Below are 19,696 nucleotides of genomic sequence, written 5' to 3'. Positions count from 1 at the left end.
AGACTGGACTGGACTCATAACTCAGACGCCCTCTACAGGAAAGGGCAGAGCAGGCTGTACCTGCTGCGGAGACTCAGGTCGTTTGGGGTGGAGGGCCCACTCCTGAAGACCTTCTATGACTCTGTGGTGGCTTCTGCTATCTTTTATGGTGTGGTCTGCTGGGGCGGCAGCATCTCTGCTGGGGACAGGAAGAGACTGAACAGGGTGATCCGAAGGGCCAGCTCTGTCCTAGGATGCCCTCTGGACCCAGTGGAGGTGGTGAGTGACAGGAGAACGGCGGCTAAGCTGTCATCCCTGTTGGACAACGTCTCCCACCCCATGCAGCAGACTGTGACAGCACTGAGCAGCTCCTTCAGTGGGAGACTGCGGCACCCACGGTGTGGGACGGAGAGATTTCGCAGGTCTTTCCTCCCCACTGCTGTCAGACTCCACAACAAAGACTTTAACTGAACACAAACACACATCCACACATGTGCAATAACACTAAGTGCAATAATCCTTTCTGTCATCGTTGTATTTTTACTCAGTTGTATATAGCATTCGTATTCTATTTTTATCTTATTGTATATTTTTATTCTATTTTATTCTACTGTATATAGTATATTATTTTATTCTATTCTGTACAGCTGTGTACTGTATTTATTCTTATTGTATTCTAATTTTTGCGTCATAACTTTTGCACTGTCCACTTCCTGCTGTGACAAAACAAATTTCCCACGTGTGGGACTAATAAAGGTTATCTTATCTTATCTTATCTTAAATACATATAGTGTTAATGCTTATTTGCAAAGTTGCAAAACTCAATACACAAATACGCATTTGATTTACAAGTACAAAATATTTATGACGACATTTGAGTCCATACAAATAGAAATGAGGCTGTAGAGGTTTGGTGCAGGCAGAAAAACAGCTGCAGGGACAATGAAAAGCCTTTTCTGCTCCAACTTCTCCCAGCATGCTGAGCTAATGATTAGTTGGTGTTTTTCTCCAAACACTCTCTCACTCTTCTCTCAACGTGTTCACAATAAACTGTGAACAGACACCGAGGAGAGCAGCAGAAGACCTCATTCAGGAGCTAAACTCAACATGAACTGAACTCACAGTAAAGTTAGTTCGGTGCTTACCTTTAGATGAGCCCACAAACCGAGAGAAACTCCGCGATGAAGCTGCAACTCTTTCCAAACACAGGAAACAGATCAGGGAGCAGAGACCCACGTGGTTCACGCTGATCTCAGCTACGATCCAGGAGACAAGGGTGGGCAGATCGATGCAGATATCGATCAGGACTTTGGTAGTGGTTTATGATCGATACTTTAGTTCGTTTCTCTCCTCTAAGTTCAACGCTTTACTCCCGTTTCACGTATAAGCAGCTCTCTCTGCTTCTCTCCTGCTCACACACTTTGCTCCGCCCCCTTCTTCCTGCTCTGCTGTTGTTTGTAGCTGTGCGGTCACGTGTTTGAGCACACGTCTATTGCGGACCTCCCATAGGGCTTTGCAGCGTGGTGTCACGGGAAGAGGACCACGCCCCCTCCCATTAGACGTAGGCTGTGTCCCAATTAAGAGACTGCACGCTTTTTTTTTTTTTATTGACAAAGCACAAAATACAGATATACAGATACAAAATAGCAAACACAATGTCAGGGGATTCGTATAAGAAAGCAAAATAGACACATTCTTTTGAGAATGTTGTATGGTTTTAACATATTGTTTGGTTTCATTTAAAAAGCACCGAAAGGATGGTTTTGCGTTAGAAAATTTTGACTTATGTATATGAAATTTAGCCAATAATATCAATAAGTTAATCAAATAAAATTCGTTCGCCCTGTGCATGGGGTACTTAAAGAAACCAAACAATATTTTCTCGTAACAAAGAGAGAACTCAGAAAAGATAAAGGAAACAACAAAAACACAAAATTCTTGCCAGAAAAGATTAGTGTATAAGCATGACCAAAATAAATGAGAAAGAGGTCGTGTCCAAATTCATGGGCTGCATCCTCCTGAGGACCCAGCCTTCGCGGTCTACGTGGGCCGGGTCCTCAGAAGGTCGGGTAGGCCAGAAGTAAACGGCCGTGAAATTGGACGGTCTAGCCTTCTGATTAGCGTCACCGCTGTCTCGGTGGAGTTTAATAAACTCAGCCATCTGCTCCTTGCTATCTAAAATATAACAGGACACTGGTGTAAATTCTCGACTGTCTCATACTTCTGTTTAATCAGTTTTCTGTTTCACGTTTAGTCAGCTGTGTAAAAACCAAGGAGGAACCCACCCGGGGGATTAATAAAGTTTTATTTTATCTAATCTAATCTAATAACTTTAATCTCAGCCAAACCGATTTACTCACGAACAAACAAAACACTGAAAAAAAGCCCAACAATAACATTTTTAGGTTGTCTAAGTGACTTATATATTACGTTTAACCCGAGCAGCGATAGTCCGCGGCAGTGGCGGCTGGCCCATAGGGGGCGCTCGGGCTCCGCCCCCCCAAATGTGGATGAGTAAAAATATATATTTTTAAAAAATTCATCAATGATAGTTTTACTATGTGTGTGCCCATATACAGCCAGGCGTATTTTAACATTTTCACCAGCTGACTCATTAAAGTTCAACCAACAAACGGTGTTTTTCTTCTTCTGGGGCGCTCGTCAAAGCGCCCTTGATATGCAGTGAAATAGCCTATCATTAAATGGTTGCCAGGGGAAAATAATAAATATTTGACCTATCAGCGTCGCTGAATTAAATGGTTTGGGGGCGCTTAAAATTGCGCCCCTGCAGAAAACGCGCGAAGATTTGCTGTTCTAGAAAAAGCAGTCCCCGGTGATCGTGCCCCGGTGATCGTCGCGACTTAGCCCGGCAACATGCACTTATTTCGGCCTAGAGGAGGAGCATTTGCCGCCTGGAGACCATTTTCTGGTCCTGAAAAAAAAAATAAAAGGCGATCGAAATGACTGTTTGTGCCAATCTTTAGTCCATCTAAAGGCCTAATTATAATAACAATCAAATATTACTTCAAATGTTTTTTTGGGAAAATATTTAGTTTTTTAGTTTTTTTTTTTAGTTTTTTTGTAATTTAAAGGGTTAAAACAACGAAAATATAATTAAAACTTTATATGAATATTTCAGGGAGAAGTAGTTTTAAAAGACTGACCAATTTAAAGTGAAAAAAAATTAATATTTAATATTTTTATTGCACTTTTTGGGCGTGGTCGATAGTGTGCATTTTATGAAATGCGCTCCTGGAAAAAAAATAAAAGGCGATCGAAATGACTCTTGGTGCCAATCTTTAGTCCATCCAAAGGCCTAATTATAATAACAATTGAATATTACCTCAAATGTTTTTTTTGGAAAATATTCAAGTTTTTTGTTTTTTGGGGCAAAAAAAGCAGTGCGCTCATGTGACGAAACCGGGATATAAAGGGTTAAAATCCGCGAAATGTAATTAAAACTTGACATGAATATTTCAAGGAGAAGTAGGTCTAAAAGATTGGCTAATTTAAAGTGGAAAAAAATATTAATATATAAATTTTTTATAGCGCTTTTTTGGGCGTGGTCGATTTGTGGCTCTAAGACCAATAGTGTATGCATTTTTCTAAGATCCTCCAGGGGTTTTAATTAAATCCGGTAATTCCCGGTAATTAGAACACAACCTTTGTTTGGTTTGTGTTTGGTTAATATATCCCTATTCAGTTTTCAGAAGCCATTAATGAAACTTATGTATTGGATCAGGGAGGCACTTCCTAATCTGGTTGTGGATGAGGAGTACAGGGGACCTGTTCAAGACCCACCCACAAAGAGACGGAGAACATTGGGGGAAGACAGGCAACACCATTTGGCACTGGAGGTAAGCACTAGCTGCTTGGTCTGATTTAAATCGGATCATCAGATAAAATCTAATGACGATGCTGTCAGATGTCATTTGATATAGTGGTCATGACTGTTTTGTTTTGTTATGGACAGATTTTTTTTTTTTTTTCAGAATAATGATTAACATGAGACATGTGCCAAAGTCTTACCACTGAATCTAACTCTTACCAATTATATATTATTGGATAGGTGTGCGACACCATTATGAGCCATGCCAAGGAGAGGTTTTCTTTCACCAAGCACCTTGTCAGCGCCACTCTGTTGCAAGGAGACTTGTTCCAACAACACAGCAAAAATTTTCCAGATGCAGCACTACAAACCACAGTGGAAGCCTATCCCTCATTGGACAAAGCCAGACTTAAAACAGAACTGTCCCTGATCTACGACAACGAGGAGTTTCAGAGTTGTAGTGGTGCGCTGGCGCTCTATCAGGTTCTGATGGAAAACAACCTTCAAGACACATTCACCGAAACTGTAAGTCTTCTTAACATCCTCATCACCACACCAATGACAACATCAGAATCGGAGAGGTGTTTCTCTACTTTAAAGAGGATAAAAACTTTCCTGAGAAACAATATGGCTCAGGATCGGCTCAACGCTCTGGCTATGCTGTCCATAGAGAAAAAACTCACACAAGAACTTCCTGATTTCAACACCAGGGTCATCGAGAAATTTGCCACTCAGAAAGACAGACGAGCAAAGTTCTTGTACAAATAAGAACCCTTAACCATATTTACTCTCTTTCTCCATCCCTCTCTCTTTCTCTCTTTAGCCCACCCCCCCAATCAGTTTACAGTTGTTGTTTTCAATAGTTATTTTTCATTCATTCAAAAAAAAAAAAAAAAATCTGTTCATGTTCATTTTTACAAATCTATACAAATGGCCAGAATATGGTTGTTCATTTTTACAAATCTATACAAATGGCCAGAATATGGTTGTTCATTTTAAATTTAAATTAAAATTGTGTTGTTTGATGTACTCATTAAATGGGTCATTTTAGTCGATATCATAAAAATTGCCCCCCCTGAGATTTTTTTCAGGAGCCGCCACTGGTCCGCGGTGATCTGAAAATGATGTGCCGGGAGTTGTGCCGTTCTCGAGCTCCCGGCTAGCTATCGAGCTGGTGGGTAGCAGACGTCTCCGAAAACGTCGAAGCACTTTTGCAAATATGCGATACCTTGATAAACCGAGCAGATATTTGATGTTTACACAGCTACTTTCTCGCCTGAAAATATGTTAAAAGTTTATTTTGTGACACAGAAAGATTAGTATGAGTAATTTTAAAACTTAGTAGCGACCGCCATTGTTGGAAACTGGAGTTTGGCTGAGCCGCGCTATGAATTCTGGGATATGGTAGGCCACGAAGGACATACCCGACCCATCCTTCAAATTCGGGGAAAAGGAGGACGCATTTGTCGGCTGCATTCGGAGGAGTCTACGAATTTGGACAGCCTTCGGCGCGTCGCTGTGACGTAATCGGTCTACAAATGCGGCCTCAGGAGGATGCAATCCATGAATTTGGACACGACCAGCGACTGCACGCTTGAAGTACGCATTTTAAGTGCGGTTATGTCACCGCCACGCGACGATAGCTGTCCCAATTCAAAGTGTGCTCCAAATGCGCCGTCGACTTCCCCAAATATCAAGCGTGGTCCGGTGCACGCTTCGTGGTCCCATATATCCCACAATTCATAGCGCGGCAGTGGGTGTGGAGAATTGTGCCGCAAAATACTGCAGACGGGAGCGGCCGAAGAGGTTGTTTTTTTCTTTTCCAAACTTTATTGAAACCATAAAGCGAAAGGTCAGTCATTCCAGTTCAGTTTTTACAGTAGACATACAAGGAAAATAAGAGTAACAATATACAGTACAATGAAATAAGAAGGATAAATAAATAAAGGGAAAAAAAAAAGAAAAAAGGGGGGGAATGTGACAGACTCCATAACAACTTTGTATTTGAAAGTTGTGACAGTAAGTAAGTAAGTAAAATTTATTTATATAGCGCTTTTCACAGATAAAAATCACAAAGTGCTTTACAACACAGAAAATGGGAATATAAAAACAATATAACTGTAAATAAAACAATGTAAAACAATAAAACAATAAAAACAGCATAAGAAGAAATTAATCAAATTCTTTTCTAAATAAAAATGTCTTCAGCTGTTTCTTAAAATAATCAATGGAGTGCGTGCAGCGAAGAGACAGTGGGAGAAAATTCAACAACCGTGGTGCTACAGTCTGAAAGGCCCAATCACCACGAGTTTTAAAACGAGTGCGCGGTACCACCAGCAGTCTCTGATCTAATGACCTTAAACCCCGAGAAGATGAATGTGGTTTCAGCAGGTCAGATAAATATTGAGGAGCCTGACCATGCAGGGCCCTAAAGGTTAGAACTAAAATTTTAAAATGAAACCTAAAATTTACAGGCAACCAGTGAAGGGAGGCCAAGACTGGAGTGATATGCAATCTTCTCTTGGTGCCTGTTAAGAGACGTGCTGCACCATTCTGCACAGTCTGAAGACGATTTAAGGCTGATTTGTTAAAACAAGTAAAAAGAGACGAGGACAAGGTAAGCGACCCATGTTGTAGGTGACGTCAGACGCCGGAAATTTTGGCGGAGAAAAAGCAAATGGTAGCATAGAGTTTAACAAAGGTTTTTCAAGCTTCAGTATTACCAAATATACTAATCAATTGTCATATAACTAACAACATCTGTTTTATCATCTCTAACACCCTGGAGGACAACGGGGAGAGTTTAGACGCTCTCCAAGATTACATCGACCGCTGTTTTCAAGATTTAGTAATGCAGAAGGCCCAGAGTGCATCCTCCCCGGCCAAAATTGAGACGCCGTCATCGAAGAGATATCGCCTGGCAGACTCCCCCGGTACAACATCGCCTGCCGGCAAAGACATCGCAGACATCCTGGAGTCAATCGACAAGCGATTGTCCAGTTTCGATGCGAGGCTGTCCCTGGTGGAGATTTTACACCGGGAATTTAAATCTCTGAGAGAATCCCTGGAATTCAGCCAGCAGCAGGTGGAAACGCTTGCCGCTGAAAATGCCACGCTACGGGAGTCGGTCAAATCTCTCACCGATAACGTGACCCAGCTAAACATTGAAAATAAAAAAATAAAAGAGTCCGTTATCGATCTACAAGCCCGTAGCATGAGAGATAATCTTGTGTTTTCTGGTATTCCAGAAACTGCCGGAGAGGACGCAGAGGCAACGGTGAAAAGCTTCATTAAAATCCACCTGAAGCTGCCGGAGGACACCGTAAAGAACATCGACTTCGATAGAGTACATCGCTTGGGGGGCGCGCGGTCACGGACCGGGAGACCACGGCCTATTGTGGCCAAATTCGGTCAATTCAAACAGAAGGAACAGGTGAAGAGTCGCGGCAGAGAGCTGAAAGGAACGGACTTCAGCGTGAACGACCAGTTCCCCAAAGAGATCCTGGAACGACGCAAGGTTCTGTTCCCAGTTCGACGTAGCTTCATCCAGAAAGGCTCCCGTGCTGTCATCGCCGTGGACCGGCTCTACCTGGACGGACAGCTCTACCGCGACCCCGGCATCACACCGTGGTTATATTGACTGCACTCCAGATAAGAACCCGCTACACTCGTTTCTTATTCATTCACACTTTCTCTTTTAACATGGGTTTAACCTAGTAATATCAATATGATGTCATAGCAGATTAGGGCTGGGTATCGTCACTGATTTCTAGAATCGATTCGATTCCGATTCACAAGGTCCCGAATCGATTCGATCCACGATTCGATTCGATTCGATTTTGAATCAGTCCGAAATATTATTATATGAACCATAATACCCATATGGAAAAGAAATAGTAAAAACATACATGATTTACTCATGAAAGTGGCCACTTTCTCATTACTTTCATATATTTTTTAGTAAGTATACAAAACATACAAGTTTCATTATATAATTTTTCAAGGGATATATGTGTTTTCACTCTTGTATGCTTTTCATACAAGTTTCATACAAGACAGATAAAAACTTTATAAGATTTATATATATCTTTTCCATATGAGTATATATAAAATTATGATAATTCACCTTGTATATGTACTGTCAAAAGAACCCTCTAAGCCTTGTGAATGAATTACATAAATTTCAAAATTAAGAACAGATACTAAAGCAGTTAAATAATGTAATTTTTAATTAACATTAGTATATATTTTTTTTCCATACATACATTTCAAGTGGATCAGGGATCCAGTGCAAATAGAACACATCTTTTGTAAACATCAGTAAAACCTCAGAGAAATAGTTTTGCTGTTAGTGTCTCACACAGCTTTTCTGATATCCACTATTGTGTTTTGGAGACACACAGGATAACACAGCGTGTACAAGTGAACTGACAGAAACTGACCGATCAGAAAATGAAAAACTGCCTTTTAAAATACTTCAAAAAATGAAAACATACTGAACAGTATTGTAAAACCTCTGTGAAACTAATGCAATTTAGCCTTATTTATAACTACCCTCTCACTTCTTTGAGACTGTAAGGTTTTTCTGCAAGAAGAGAAGCTGGTCTACATGTTGTGGAGTCAGGCAGCTCCTTTGTGCGGTAACAATGTCACCAGCAGTTGAAAACACTCGTTCAGAAGGAACACTGGTCCCAGGTATGGAAAGATACTGCTTTGCTTGTAGAGCCAAGAGAGGATATTCCCTTTCATGGTCCCTCCACCAGATCAAAGGATCCTCAGAAAGTGCAACAGGCTCAACGTCCCTGTATCGATTCACTTCTTCCTTTGCCTTCTGAGTTGGTGTTTTCTGTGGTGCTGTGGTTTTTGTTGAGTAGGCTGGCCCAAGGAGAAAAATTAATGCAGAGTCCTTTGACCTCTTAATTGGAGGGGCATAATCCACTTCATCAACACCATCAAGAGAGATGTCAGGGACAGTTTCCTCAGATGTGTCACCATCAGACTGTCGCTGTAGAAAAATGAAAACTTAATTAATAAAGAAATTACTATTTATATTCTAACTCGAGTAGTGCAAAAAAACCAATAATTTTTTGTTTTTGTTTCTGTAACTCACAATAGCTGTGTCCACGTTCTCCAAACCTGCTGCTTCCAACACCAACTGAGAGAATGTGTTGTTACAGGTCTCTTTGGACAAGAATGGCAGGGCCTTAAAGCGAGGATCTAATGCTGATGCAATGTACAGCTTGTCCTTTAGGGCCACATATCTTGAAAAGAGATTTTGCACATTTAACTCAGTTTATTATGTTGGATATACATGTGCATGGTTACATACACTCATGCAAGATCAGAAACATTAATATACGACTTTGTTTCCATAATTTATATATAAACATCTATAGATAGATAGATATAAAATCAAAAGGCCTATTACTAGACAAGAGGGCTTAACTAACATTTTTATAATATATATATATTTTTTTTCACTATAATAAGAATTTTCATGTAATACATGCATCCATACAGTTACACTCATTCATGGCATATACACACAATTCATAAACATACCTTGACTTCAAGTTGTCGTATACAGCAGTCTTGAGGTCTTTAATCAGTGAGGAGTCGTGAGAGACACTGATCATCTTCTCCAGCAGCTGTGCATGCAGAGGTGCAATGATGGAAAGGGTCGGGGACTTTTCTTCAGACATAACCAGTGTGGCTGCTTTCAGCGGCTTCAAAGCTTTCACTATATCTTCTCCATCAGTTATGTCAGCCTCTGTAAGACTACAGAGATTACTGTCATTTCTCCTCACTTCAGGTGAGAGTAGAGCTGCAGAGATTGCTGGTTGTTGCTCTAGGAAGCGTTCCAGCATCTCCAATGTGCTGTTCCATCTGGTCACCCCATCATTCACCAGCTTATGGGCAGGTAGATTCAGTATCTTTTGCTTCTCTTTAAGCTTGCGACTTGCAACAGTGCTGCGATGAAAAAAGGATGCTATGCGTCTCACTCGGCCAAGCAGCTGAGCAACAGCTGGAACTTTCAGTCCTGCTTGTGAAGCTAAATTGAGTGTGTGGGCAAAACAACCAATGTGCAACCAGCCCGTTATTTCCACAGCTCGCACCATATTTGCAGCATTGTCAGTTACGATGACTGGATTTTTGTTTGTAAGCTCCCATTCTTCGATTGCTTTGAACATAATTTCAGATAAATTAGCTGCTGTGTGGCTTGCTTCAGTGGTTCTTGTCTGTAAGACATGAGACACAAGTTTCCACTCCTGGTCGATATGGTGTGAGGTGATAGTCAGGTAGTTATCTGTTGCTCTGGATGTCCAGCTGTCACAGGTTATAGCGACTCTCTCTGCTGACTTGAGAGAGGCTGTAACATCGTGTTTCACTTTTTCATACATGTTTGGGATTACCACTTCACTCAAATGTTTGCGTGTTGGTAAAACATAGCGTGGTTCTAGCGTATTAATGAGGTTTTGGAAGCCATCATTTTCAACAACGCTGTACGGACGTATAGCTTTACATATGAAAGTTGCCACAGACTGGGTTATCTTTTGGGCACGTGGAGAAGTGGATTCAAACTTCACTGCAAATGCCTTTTCGAGTGAGCGTTGCTTGGTGTCGGCCGTTTTTGCTAGCAGGATATCTGGATGATGCCTCGTTAAATGATTTCTGAGATTTGTGGTATTTCCACAGTGCTTTACCTCCATTTTGCACATCTTACATACGGCTTTGCTTTTGTCCGGCTCTTCACTGTCTTCACAGTTCTTAAATCCAAAGTGTTGCCAGACATCTGCCTTTAGGCTCGGTGGCACATTCCCGGGAGTAGCCATGATGGTTCATGCGTCCAGGTCACTTAACTCTCGCGTGATTTCCTCATGTTAACCGCTTGCAAGTTTCATACGCGGCAAACTACATATGTATAAAAAAAAATCGATTTCAGGATTTAATGAATCGATATCGTTTTATTCCAGTTAGAATCGAATTTAATCAATGAATCGATTTTTTAAACCCACCCCTATAGCAGATATAACACCGTCACCCTCCGTCATTGCTTTAATTGGAATGTTTCCGTTTCGTTTCTTTTTTGTTGTTGTTGCTCACAGTTCATGTGGTTTCTTTCTTTCTCTTGTCTTTCACTGCTGTGGTCACCTACTTCCCCAACTTAGACATTCACATTATTCACACTCTCATTACACATACATATAGGATCTTGGGGGTGGGCACAATCACGGAGTCCAAATTACCATCAGGGTGTACACCTCACCCCTGGCGTCGTTGCCCACCTCTCAATTTTAAATACACTTAGACATTAAGGGCTATCAGGAGGGACTATGCGCTTACCTGCTGCTCCTTGGCAGGTAGCTCCATGCCCTCCTGGGTTTTAATTGCACCTTAGAACACACATGCATCAACACTACAATGAGCGGGTGGAGGGAGGTTTGGAGTCTTCTCCCACCCCCGTTCTCTGCGGCCTGCTGGAGCGGGAGGGCTAGGTGGAGTTGGCCGTCCGACTGCGGTCTGGGGTGTGGGGCCTCCCTGCTGCTACGGAGTCGGGGTGGTCTGCCTCTCCCCACCGCAGGGAAAAGGGTAACACCACCTGGGTCTGGGTGCAGTTCCCCCCTCCAGGGGCAAGGGTACCTAGACCCAGTTTGTAGAGTACGCTTGGGGAGTGTGATCGTGTGTACAGCGTCTCTTTATGTCTGTCTCCACGTTGGTTGAGTGTGGAGTAAGTGCACATGAGAGCATGAGGGTGGGAATGGATGTTTGTGTCTGTGTGTGCCTGTATGTCTGTGTCTATATGTCAGGTTGGGTATCAGACGCCACCTCTCTGGGGACACCTCAGGCCCTCCAAGGTTTGGAGGCCTATCTCCACCCACCACCACTTCCCCTGCCGGTGGCGGACTCCCTCGGGTGTCGGTGCGTTGGTGGTTCTTTGTGTCTGGGGGTGGGCGTCCAGGTACACACCGGCTCACTCCTTGGCGGCCGCTTATCGGGGCCTGGAGCCTGGGGCTCGCTCGGGCCCCTTCGGAGGTGGGGTGCCCCCGGCCTCTCGGCCTGGGGCTCGGTCACTCAGGCACAGCTGGGGGCCGGCGGAGCTCATGGGCGCGTCACTGCAACTCCCCCTGGCTTCTGCTCCGCGGCTGCTGAGTGAACCCTCATCTGGGACTCTCCTCAGCTCTTACTGGAACAGTGGCGCGGCTGCCCCTCTGTTGGTCTTCCATGGTCTCTTGTGTTCTGGGGGCCTCTGGATGTCTGGAGTTTTGATCTCCTCCATACCCGCTTCACACCCTGGAGGACGGGGCTGTGGCCCCCCCACACTCCCTAGCAGATCGTTACATGGAAAAACCTTTGGAATACAAGCATGCTGATCCACACAGGTATGCACACGGGTGTTCACTGCTCGCAGACCCAAATTACACCTTTCTTGGCCGCTACTTCGAAGCACATCTGTCCTGCGTGCTGCACAACAACATTGAATATTTAGTATTTACTGCTGTTTACACTTAGCTAGATTAATGCGATGGTGTTGTGTTTAGTATGTTGCTTTGTTTTTTTTGCTTGTTTTCTATTTTTCTCTCAACAGGTGATCCAGGAGATTTTTATTTTTTTTCTCCCCCCCTTTCTCACTGTCCCTCTCCCCTTCTGTTTTTCCTTTCCTTCCTCCCTTTCCTATCCCTCACTCATGTCTGTCCCGTCTGTAACATCTGAAAATAAAATATAATAAATAATAAAAACAAAGATCGACCAAATGGACCAATACGGCAATGCCACGATGATCCATTTGGCAAAGTAAATCCATTGGGTATCCTTGTTGGTCTTCAGACAACAATTCTGATGGCTAAAGAACCAAATGGGACAGGCAAAAAAAAAAAAAAAAAAAAAAAAGTAAAAAGGCCATTACAATAGCAGCTCATTCGTTAAACATTTCCGAATGAATTTCAATCAATGATAAACCTTTTTTATTGGAAGTTAATTTAAGAGAGTTTAAGTAATATTCAATTTCAATCAAAAACAAATTAAATGATGGGGTTGAGTTTTGAAATTTACATTTATGTATGTGGAATTTCCCAAAAAAGATGGAGCGACCGAAGAGTGAACTGTCAAAAGTACTGAATATGACGTAACGTATTTATGTGCGAATGTGTAATAATTAAAGTCAGTCATATATCCACAAATATATATATATATATATATATATATATATATATATATATATATATATATATATATATATAATATTCACGCACACATTCACACACACATTCACCCTGGGGCGCACTGACAGAGGCGAGGCTGCCGGACACTGGCGCCACCGGGCCCTCTGACCACCACCAGTAGGCAATGGGTGAAGTCTCTTGCCCAAGGACACAACGACCAAGACTGTCCAAGCTGGGGCTCGAACCAGCAACCTTCCAATTACAAGGCGAACTCCCAAGTCTTGAGCCACAATCGCCACAATGAGCCACAGTCTGTTCTCTTAGGCAGCATCATTAGAAGACATAGCATACATTTTCACTGCTATGCAGATGACACCCAGCTCTATCTGTCCATGACTCAGGCGAAGGGGGTCTGCCCACGACGGCCATGGCGCCCAACCCATAGCCTGGAATGCGGCCGGTTGACTGCAGACCCAGACCTAGAGGCTGGACCAGGTGACGCAGAGGCAAAAGCAAAGGTGGCTGTAGGCGCCCTAGAATATTCAGACGGTAATTGGCATTTTGAGGCGCCATAAGGCCAAAAGCGTCATTGGCTCTCGTGAGCTTAACCCTCAAATCAACATTATTGAGCAATAATCTATCACAGAAAAAGATGTTGTAAAGTGTGAAGTGTCTTTGGGGGGGGGGGGGGGGGGGGGGGGGGGGGGAATCTTGAGAGTTTGTGACTTGGACTTTGATTCTAAGTCTCGTACTTTGCAAAATATATACGCAAATAAATTTAAATAAAGTTAAGTCGCACACACAAACGCCACCTTGGAGAAATGACTACTATATCATTGTAAAATTCCCTAAAGGAAAGAAAAAAAACCTTAATGATCTTATGAATATCTTTCAAACTTTCTAAATCCCAGAAAGTCGAGAAATCAGATCCAAGTGTGACATCAGCTGACACTTTTTACAGGAGACTCCATCTGAACTCTGTGGAGCCTGATCTCAAGGTTTTTAAGTCTGATCCTGAAACCAGAAGAGGATCTTTCTGTCTCTTCAGATTCATTGTGATCCAATGATTTCGGTTCTGCATGATACTGCTGATGTTTGCACAGAGCAGATAATGAAGTGAATGTTTTTGCACATTGGTAACAATGAAACTGTTTATTTACAGCGTGGGATTGTTTATGCACTTCAAGATGATCCGCAGTGGTGAAGGATGACCCACACTGGTCACAGACTTGCTTTTTGACGTCACTGTGACAGAGTTCATGTTGTCTTAATTCACTTGGTGTGGTGAAGCCTCTCCCACATTCTTTGCAGTAGTTCATTTTGTCTCCAGTGTGTCTGCGTTGATGTCGTTTTAGGCTCGCTTGCTGATTGAACGTCTTCTCACCACCACAGTGACGACAGGGCTGAGAAGTGGATCCATCTGTGTCGCTCTGCTTCTAAACAAAGACATAAAAGACAGTGAAGGTCAGGCAATTCCTTCAACATTTTTATCTTGAACACCGCCTGAAATAAAGAGCATCTGTGCCAGCATCCAATTACATTTTACTATTTACATTATAACACTCAACTTACTGGCTTACAATAACTCTTAATTTGTAGGTAATCTAATTATTGGGAAGATTGGTGATTAAACTCCTGGATGCTCTACTCTGCATGCCACAAGATACAAACCCCAAGCTGCTCTCCGATGCATCTATTGGAGTGTAAATGTTAGATTGATAGGAAGGGGAGGAGCTTTTAAAACTTTACATTTTTCCAACATCAGGAAAGTTTCAGGAGAATTGTGTCAGATTTGACTGAATATTCTGTACATGAAGTTTTCATGTCTCATTTAGTTTTGAAATTAAACTTCATTCACATAATACTTCAAACTAACTACAACTGTAAAAAGAAAAATACATACCTCACAGTAACTGCACTTGTAGAGTTTCTCTCTGCTGTGAATCTTTTGGTGTGATTTGAGGTAACGTGGAGATTTAAAAGTCTTCTCACACAGTTCGCATTTATAAGGTCTCTTCCCAGTGTGGGTAAACATGTGCCGATGTAAGTTTTTGTATGTCACAAAAATTTTGCCACACTGATCACAGAAGCAAAAATCCTTTTTGGTGTGAATGCGTCGGTGAATATTACGGCTGAGTGGCCATCGGAAGGTTTTTCCACAAATGTCGCAGCTGTACGCTTTAACTGCACTGTGGATGAGTTGGTGTCTTTTTAAGCTTCCTGGCTGGGTGAAAGACTTTCCACACAACTCACAGCTGTACGCTTTAACTCCACTGTGGATGAGTTGGTGTCTTTTTAAGCTTTGAGAAAACATAAAAGACTTTCCACAAAACTCACAGCTGTATGCTTTAACTCCACTGTGTATGAGTTGGTGTCTTTTTAAGCTTTCAGAAAACGTAAAAGACTTTCCACACAACTCACAGCTGTATGCTTTAACTCCACTGTGGATGAGTTGGTGTGTTTTTAAGTATGCACTCTGCGTAAAAGACTTTCCACACAACTCACAGCTGTATGCTTTAACTCCACTGTGGATGAGTTGGTGTCTTTTTAAGCTTTCAGGACGGTGAAAAGACTGTCCGCAGAAGTCACAGCTGTACGCTTTAATTCCACTGTGGATCAGTTGGTGTGATTTTAAGCTTCCAGCCCGGTTAAAAGACTTTCCACACAACTCACAGCTGTATGCTTTAATTCCACTGTGGATGAGTTGGTGTTTTTTTAAGTTTCCAACCTGGGTAAAAGACTTTCCACATTCATCACAACTATACGGCTTAACTCCACTGTGAACAAGTTGGTGTGATTTTAAGCTTCCAGCGCGGGTAAAAGACTTTCCACACAACTCACAGCTGTATGCTTTAACTCCACTGTGGATGAGTTGGTGTGTTTTTAAGCTTCCAGCCCGGTTAAAAGACTTTCCACACAACTCACAGCTGTATGCTTTAACTCCACTGTGAACAAGTTGGTGTGCTTTTAAGCTTCCAGCCCGGGTAAAATCCTTCCCACACTCATCACAGCTGTATGCTTTAACTCCACTGTGTATGAGTTGGTGTCTTTTTAAGCTGTCAAGACGGTGAAAAGACTGTCCGCAGAAGTCACAGCTGTACTCTTTAACTCCACGGTGGATGAGCTGGTGAGTTTTTAAGTTTCGAAAAAGGGAAAACGACTTCCCACACTCATCACAGCTGTATGCTTTAACTCCACTGTGTATGAGTTGGTGTCTTTTTAAGCTGTCAGGACGGTGAAAAGACTGTCCGCAGGAGTCACAGCTGTACGCTTTAACTCCACGGTGGATGAGCTGGTGAGTTTTTAAGTTTCGAGAAAGGGAAAACGACTTTCCACACTCATCACAGCTGTATTTTTTCTCTCTCTTTCTTCTGTGAGGTTTGTCAGCCTCCTTAGAGCGCTGACTTCTCGCTCCATGTTGGTCCTGCAGTGACAGAGATACAAACAGAGGCAGTGAGTGAAATGCAGTCGTGGAACAAACTCAACCTTCAAACTTCCTCCACTAACACTAGTTTTAAACCAAAGGTTGAAGTAGTTCCTTTTCAGTCAATACACTCGGTACAACACACGTGCTATGGGATATCATGCCCTCACGTGTCCTGGCTGAGGAAACCTTTATTCACGCCTTTAAGGAAGAGGATCTGTGATGACGTGTGCACAGCCCCACATGCAAACATATCCCCCTGCCATCACAGTCACCCCTCAGTTATTACACTCTTTGGGATCTTACAAAACTTCAAACGACTCGTCGACTATTAAATTAGTTGTTGACAATGATGTAATTTAAAACGATGTAATCGTGACTAGTCGACTAATCGTGGCAGCCCTACTTGTGACATGTGCAATGACAATAAAGTTGAATTCTTTTCTATACTATTCTAACCACAATAAAGAGCAGAGCTACAGGTAAGCTAACTGAGAGTGACTGGGGTTCAAGCGTCAGGAACAGCGCTCATGACGGTTCTTTCCCTCGTGCACGAGCAAAACAAAGAGCTCTGGTGACTTGCGTCTTGCTCTTGCCATTGTAGTAGAGTTGTCTTGGCATTCCAGCAATAGGTTTATGCTAGACAAACCTATCAATAAGTTTCCTTGTGTGATTATAGATGGGCAGTCCACCGTTTTACCTCCCTCGTGGTTACTTCTTCCCTCCGTATGCTTTGTTTATACTGGGGGATGAGGAAGATGGCGTTGTGGTCAGACTTCCCAAAGGCCGGGTGTGAGACAGCTTTGTAGCCCTGCTTGTATGGCGTGTAGCAGTGATCCAAAATTCGATCCCCTCTCGTTGGACACGAGACATGCTGGTAAAAGTTTGGCATGACTTGTCTGAGGTTCGCTTTGTTAAAGTATCCTGCTACAATGAGGGCTGCGCCCGGGTCCTTGTTTTGAAGCGAGCTCAGCACATCATGTAATTCGGACAAAGCCATACCTGTGTCCGCTTGGGGTGGGATGTAGACCGCCGTGGCGATGACCGAGGTGAACTCACGGGGCAGATAGAAAGGGCAGCACTTAATGCTCAGGAACTCCAGATGTGGCGAGCAGCCGCTGGAGAGAGTAGAAATGCTCCTGGCATCACACCACTTTCTGTTTACCATGAAACACACTCCCCCACCTTTGGTTTTGTTTGACTCTGCCGTTCTGTCCGCGTGGAGCACAAACAATGAATCCGACGGAGTTACGGCCTGGTCCGGCACGGTGGGGGTCAGCCATGTCTCCGTGAAGCACAGAATGTTGCAGTCCCTCATGTCACGTTGGAAGGTGACCCTTGCTCTTAGGTCGTCGAGCTTGTTCTCCATGGATTGTACATTGGCCAGTAGGATACTGGGCAGTGGTGCGCGATGTGCCTGCTGTCTCAGTCTGTTCCTAATACCAGCGCGTTTCCCCCGGCGCTTCTTTGTTCTGCGCCTCGGATGAGCGGCCCGTCCTTTGTTGTTCTCCGCGCCGCGTAGAATCTCTGGCGGACAGGAAGGGTCGGGTTTAAAAGTGTCCAAGATTAGATGTGCAACCTTGGCATCGATGTTTATAAGTGATCCGCTGTCTTAAACTATAAGACTAGAGGATTTTGGGATGAAAACCAGAGCAAAAAATAGGTAAAAAACAAGAAAAGTAGATAGTCGGAGCGGAGTGGTCAGGAAGGCGTCTGGACGTGGCCGCGCCATCTTGTATAGTTCTATTTAAATCTGTGCCGAGTATAACCTGGAAGTCCCAAGGTCAAAATGGGAGACGCCCCGTAAGGTGGAGGAGAATGACCGAGCTAAGATCTTGTGGGACTTCCAGATACAGACGGGTAAAATGGTGGCAGCTAACCACAGTGGTGGTAAACAAACAATTCAATTTTATTTATATAGCGCCAAATCACAACAAAAGTCACCTCAAGGCGCTTTATGTTGTACAGTAGATACATAGAAAGCCCAACAATCATATGACCCCCCAGGGCTCTAGAGTGTGACCGATTTGGTCGCAAATGCGACCAAAGCTTTCAGTGGTGCGACTAAAAAAAATATTTGGTTGCACCAGTGCGACCAACTGTTTGGATAATAAAAAAATAATAATAATTTCTGCAACTCTCCGTGTGGTCAACAACAGACACACATTATGCCCCTATTGTGGACTAAACCAATCAGAGATAGTCAGGGGCGGGACCTCTCTGATTGGCCTTGGTCCAGTTGAAAGTGCAGTTGGAAGAGGGAGATGAGTAGCTTGAATAAAGTGATATCGATTCATTAAATCCTGAATTGACTTTTAAATAGAACTGTGTTTTGCCAGAAACGCCAGATTCTCAGATTAAAGCTCACAAAACTATTTCAACAACCACCAAACAGCAAATGAGAGCAGGTACACGGATTCCACACAAAGACGTAAACACAGAGCGGACCCGACGCATCAGAATCAGCTTTGTCTTTCTCGGCTTTCTCACCCGACGGCCCGTAGACGGACACGCTGTCGGAGCTCAGCGATTCTGATGCGTCGGGTCCGCTCTGTGTTTATGTCTTTTTGTGCTAGAATCTGAGCTGCAGGTTTTGTCTCTAAAGTCCTGTTATTGGCACATTAGTATATGTGAGGGGGCAAACTCCTCAAGATGGGTGGTGACCATGGTGGCCATTTAGAAGTCGGCCATCTTGGATACAACTTTAGTTTTTTCAATAGGAAGAGGGTCATGTGACACATCAAACTTATTGGTAATGTCTCAAGAAAAACAATGGTGTGCTTGGTTTCAATGTAACTTTATTCTTTCATGACTTATTTACAAGTTTCTCTTTGTTCACAGCCATTGACATGTTGAAGAGTTTAACACATGAGGAGCGGATCGAAATTGTGTTGATATCTGGTGAATGCAGTAACCAGGTCATTGGTTACTGCATTCACACACTGCAGATTTTGTTCAGTGATGAGGCAAACTTTTATGTGAATGGTGAAGTTAACAAACAAAACCACCGCTATTGGTCTGACTCTAACCCACATTGGATGGATCCCTCCAAGACTGTTGGAACAACAAAAGTGATGGTTTGGTGTGGTATATGGGGTACAACGATAGTGGGTCCATTCTTCATCAATGGAAACCTCAACGCCACTGGATATTTGAAATTGCTACATGATGATGTGTTTCCCTCTTTATGCTGTGACGGCCAGAGTACTGGGTTTAGCCCAAATGACTTGGTCTTTGGCCACAAAGTTCGGGGACCATTGACAATGCTGTGCGATAAGTGGTTGTCAGGTGAACCACCAGTGA

General features: G+C 43.1%; 2 protein-coding genes and 1 pseudogene across 3 annotated transcripts in view; all 3 read right to left on the bottom strand.

The window, feature by feature from the left end:
• The window catches only part of LOC146626000 (uncharacterized), a 48,961-nt pseudogene extending 47,797 nt beyond the window's left edge, over positions 1-1,164 (bottom strand). The window contains exon 1 of the transcript XR_014906517.1: positions 1,125-1,164. The product of XR_014906517.1 is annotated as an uncharacterized LOC146626000 (transcript). The remainder of the gene's footprint in view (positions 1-1,124) is intronic.
• A 7,164-nt stretch (positions 1,165-8,328) lies between these two features.
• Positions 8,329-9,788, bottom strand: LOC146625999 (E3 SUMO-protein ligase ZBED1-like). Its single transcript, XM_085363122.1, has 3 exons — positions 9,371-9,788; positions 8,919-9,069; positions 8,329-8,813 (listed from the first exon to the last, which is right to left on the bottom strand). Exons 1-3 carry the CDS (start codon positions 9,673-9,675, stop codon positions 8,367-8,369), a joined length of 903 nt encoding a protein of 300 aa, XP_085219248.1. The 5' UTR covers positions 9,676-9,788; the 3' UTR covers positions 8,329-8,366.
• Positions 9,789-13,910: 4,122 nt separating this feature from the next.
• LOC146625998 (uncharacterized) overlaps positions 13,911-19,696 on the bottom strand; it is a 41,554-nt gene continuing 35,768 nt past the window's right edge. The window contains exons 4-5 of the mRNA XM_085363117.1: positions 14,873-16,193; positions 13,911-14,405 (exon numbers count right to left, since the gene is read on the bottom strand). Coding sequence (XP_085219243.1) covers positions 13,911-14,405; positions 14,873-16,193 — 1,816 coding nt within the window. The remainder of the gene's footprint in view (positions 14,406-14,872; positions 16,194-19,696) is intronic.

This window comes from Diplotaxodon limnothrissa, linkage group LG9 (genome assembly GCF_057381915.1).
Source record: "Diplotaxodon limnothrissa isolate DT_005_m linkage group LG9, D_limnothrissa_male_GT1.1, whole genome shotgun sequence".
In the NCBI taxonomy this organism is placed as follows: domain Eukaryota; kingdom Metazoa; phylum Chordata; class Actinopteri; order Cichliformes; family Cichlidae; genus Diplotaxodon; species Diplotaxodon limnothrissa.
The sequence above is the reverse complement of the archived record's forward strand: the minus strand, read 5'-3'. Positions and strand labels throughout refer to the sequence as shown.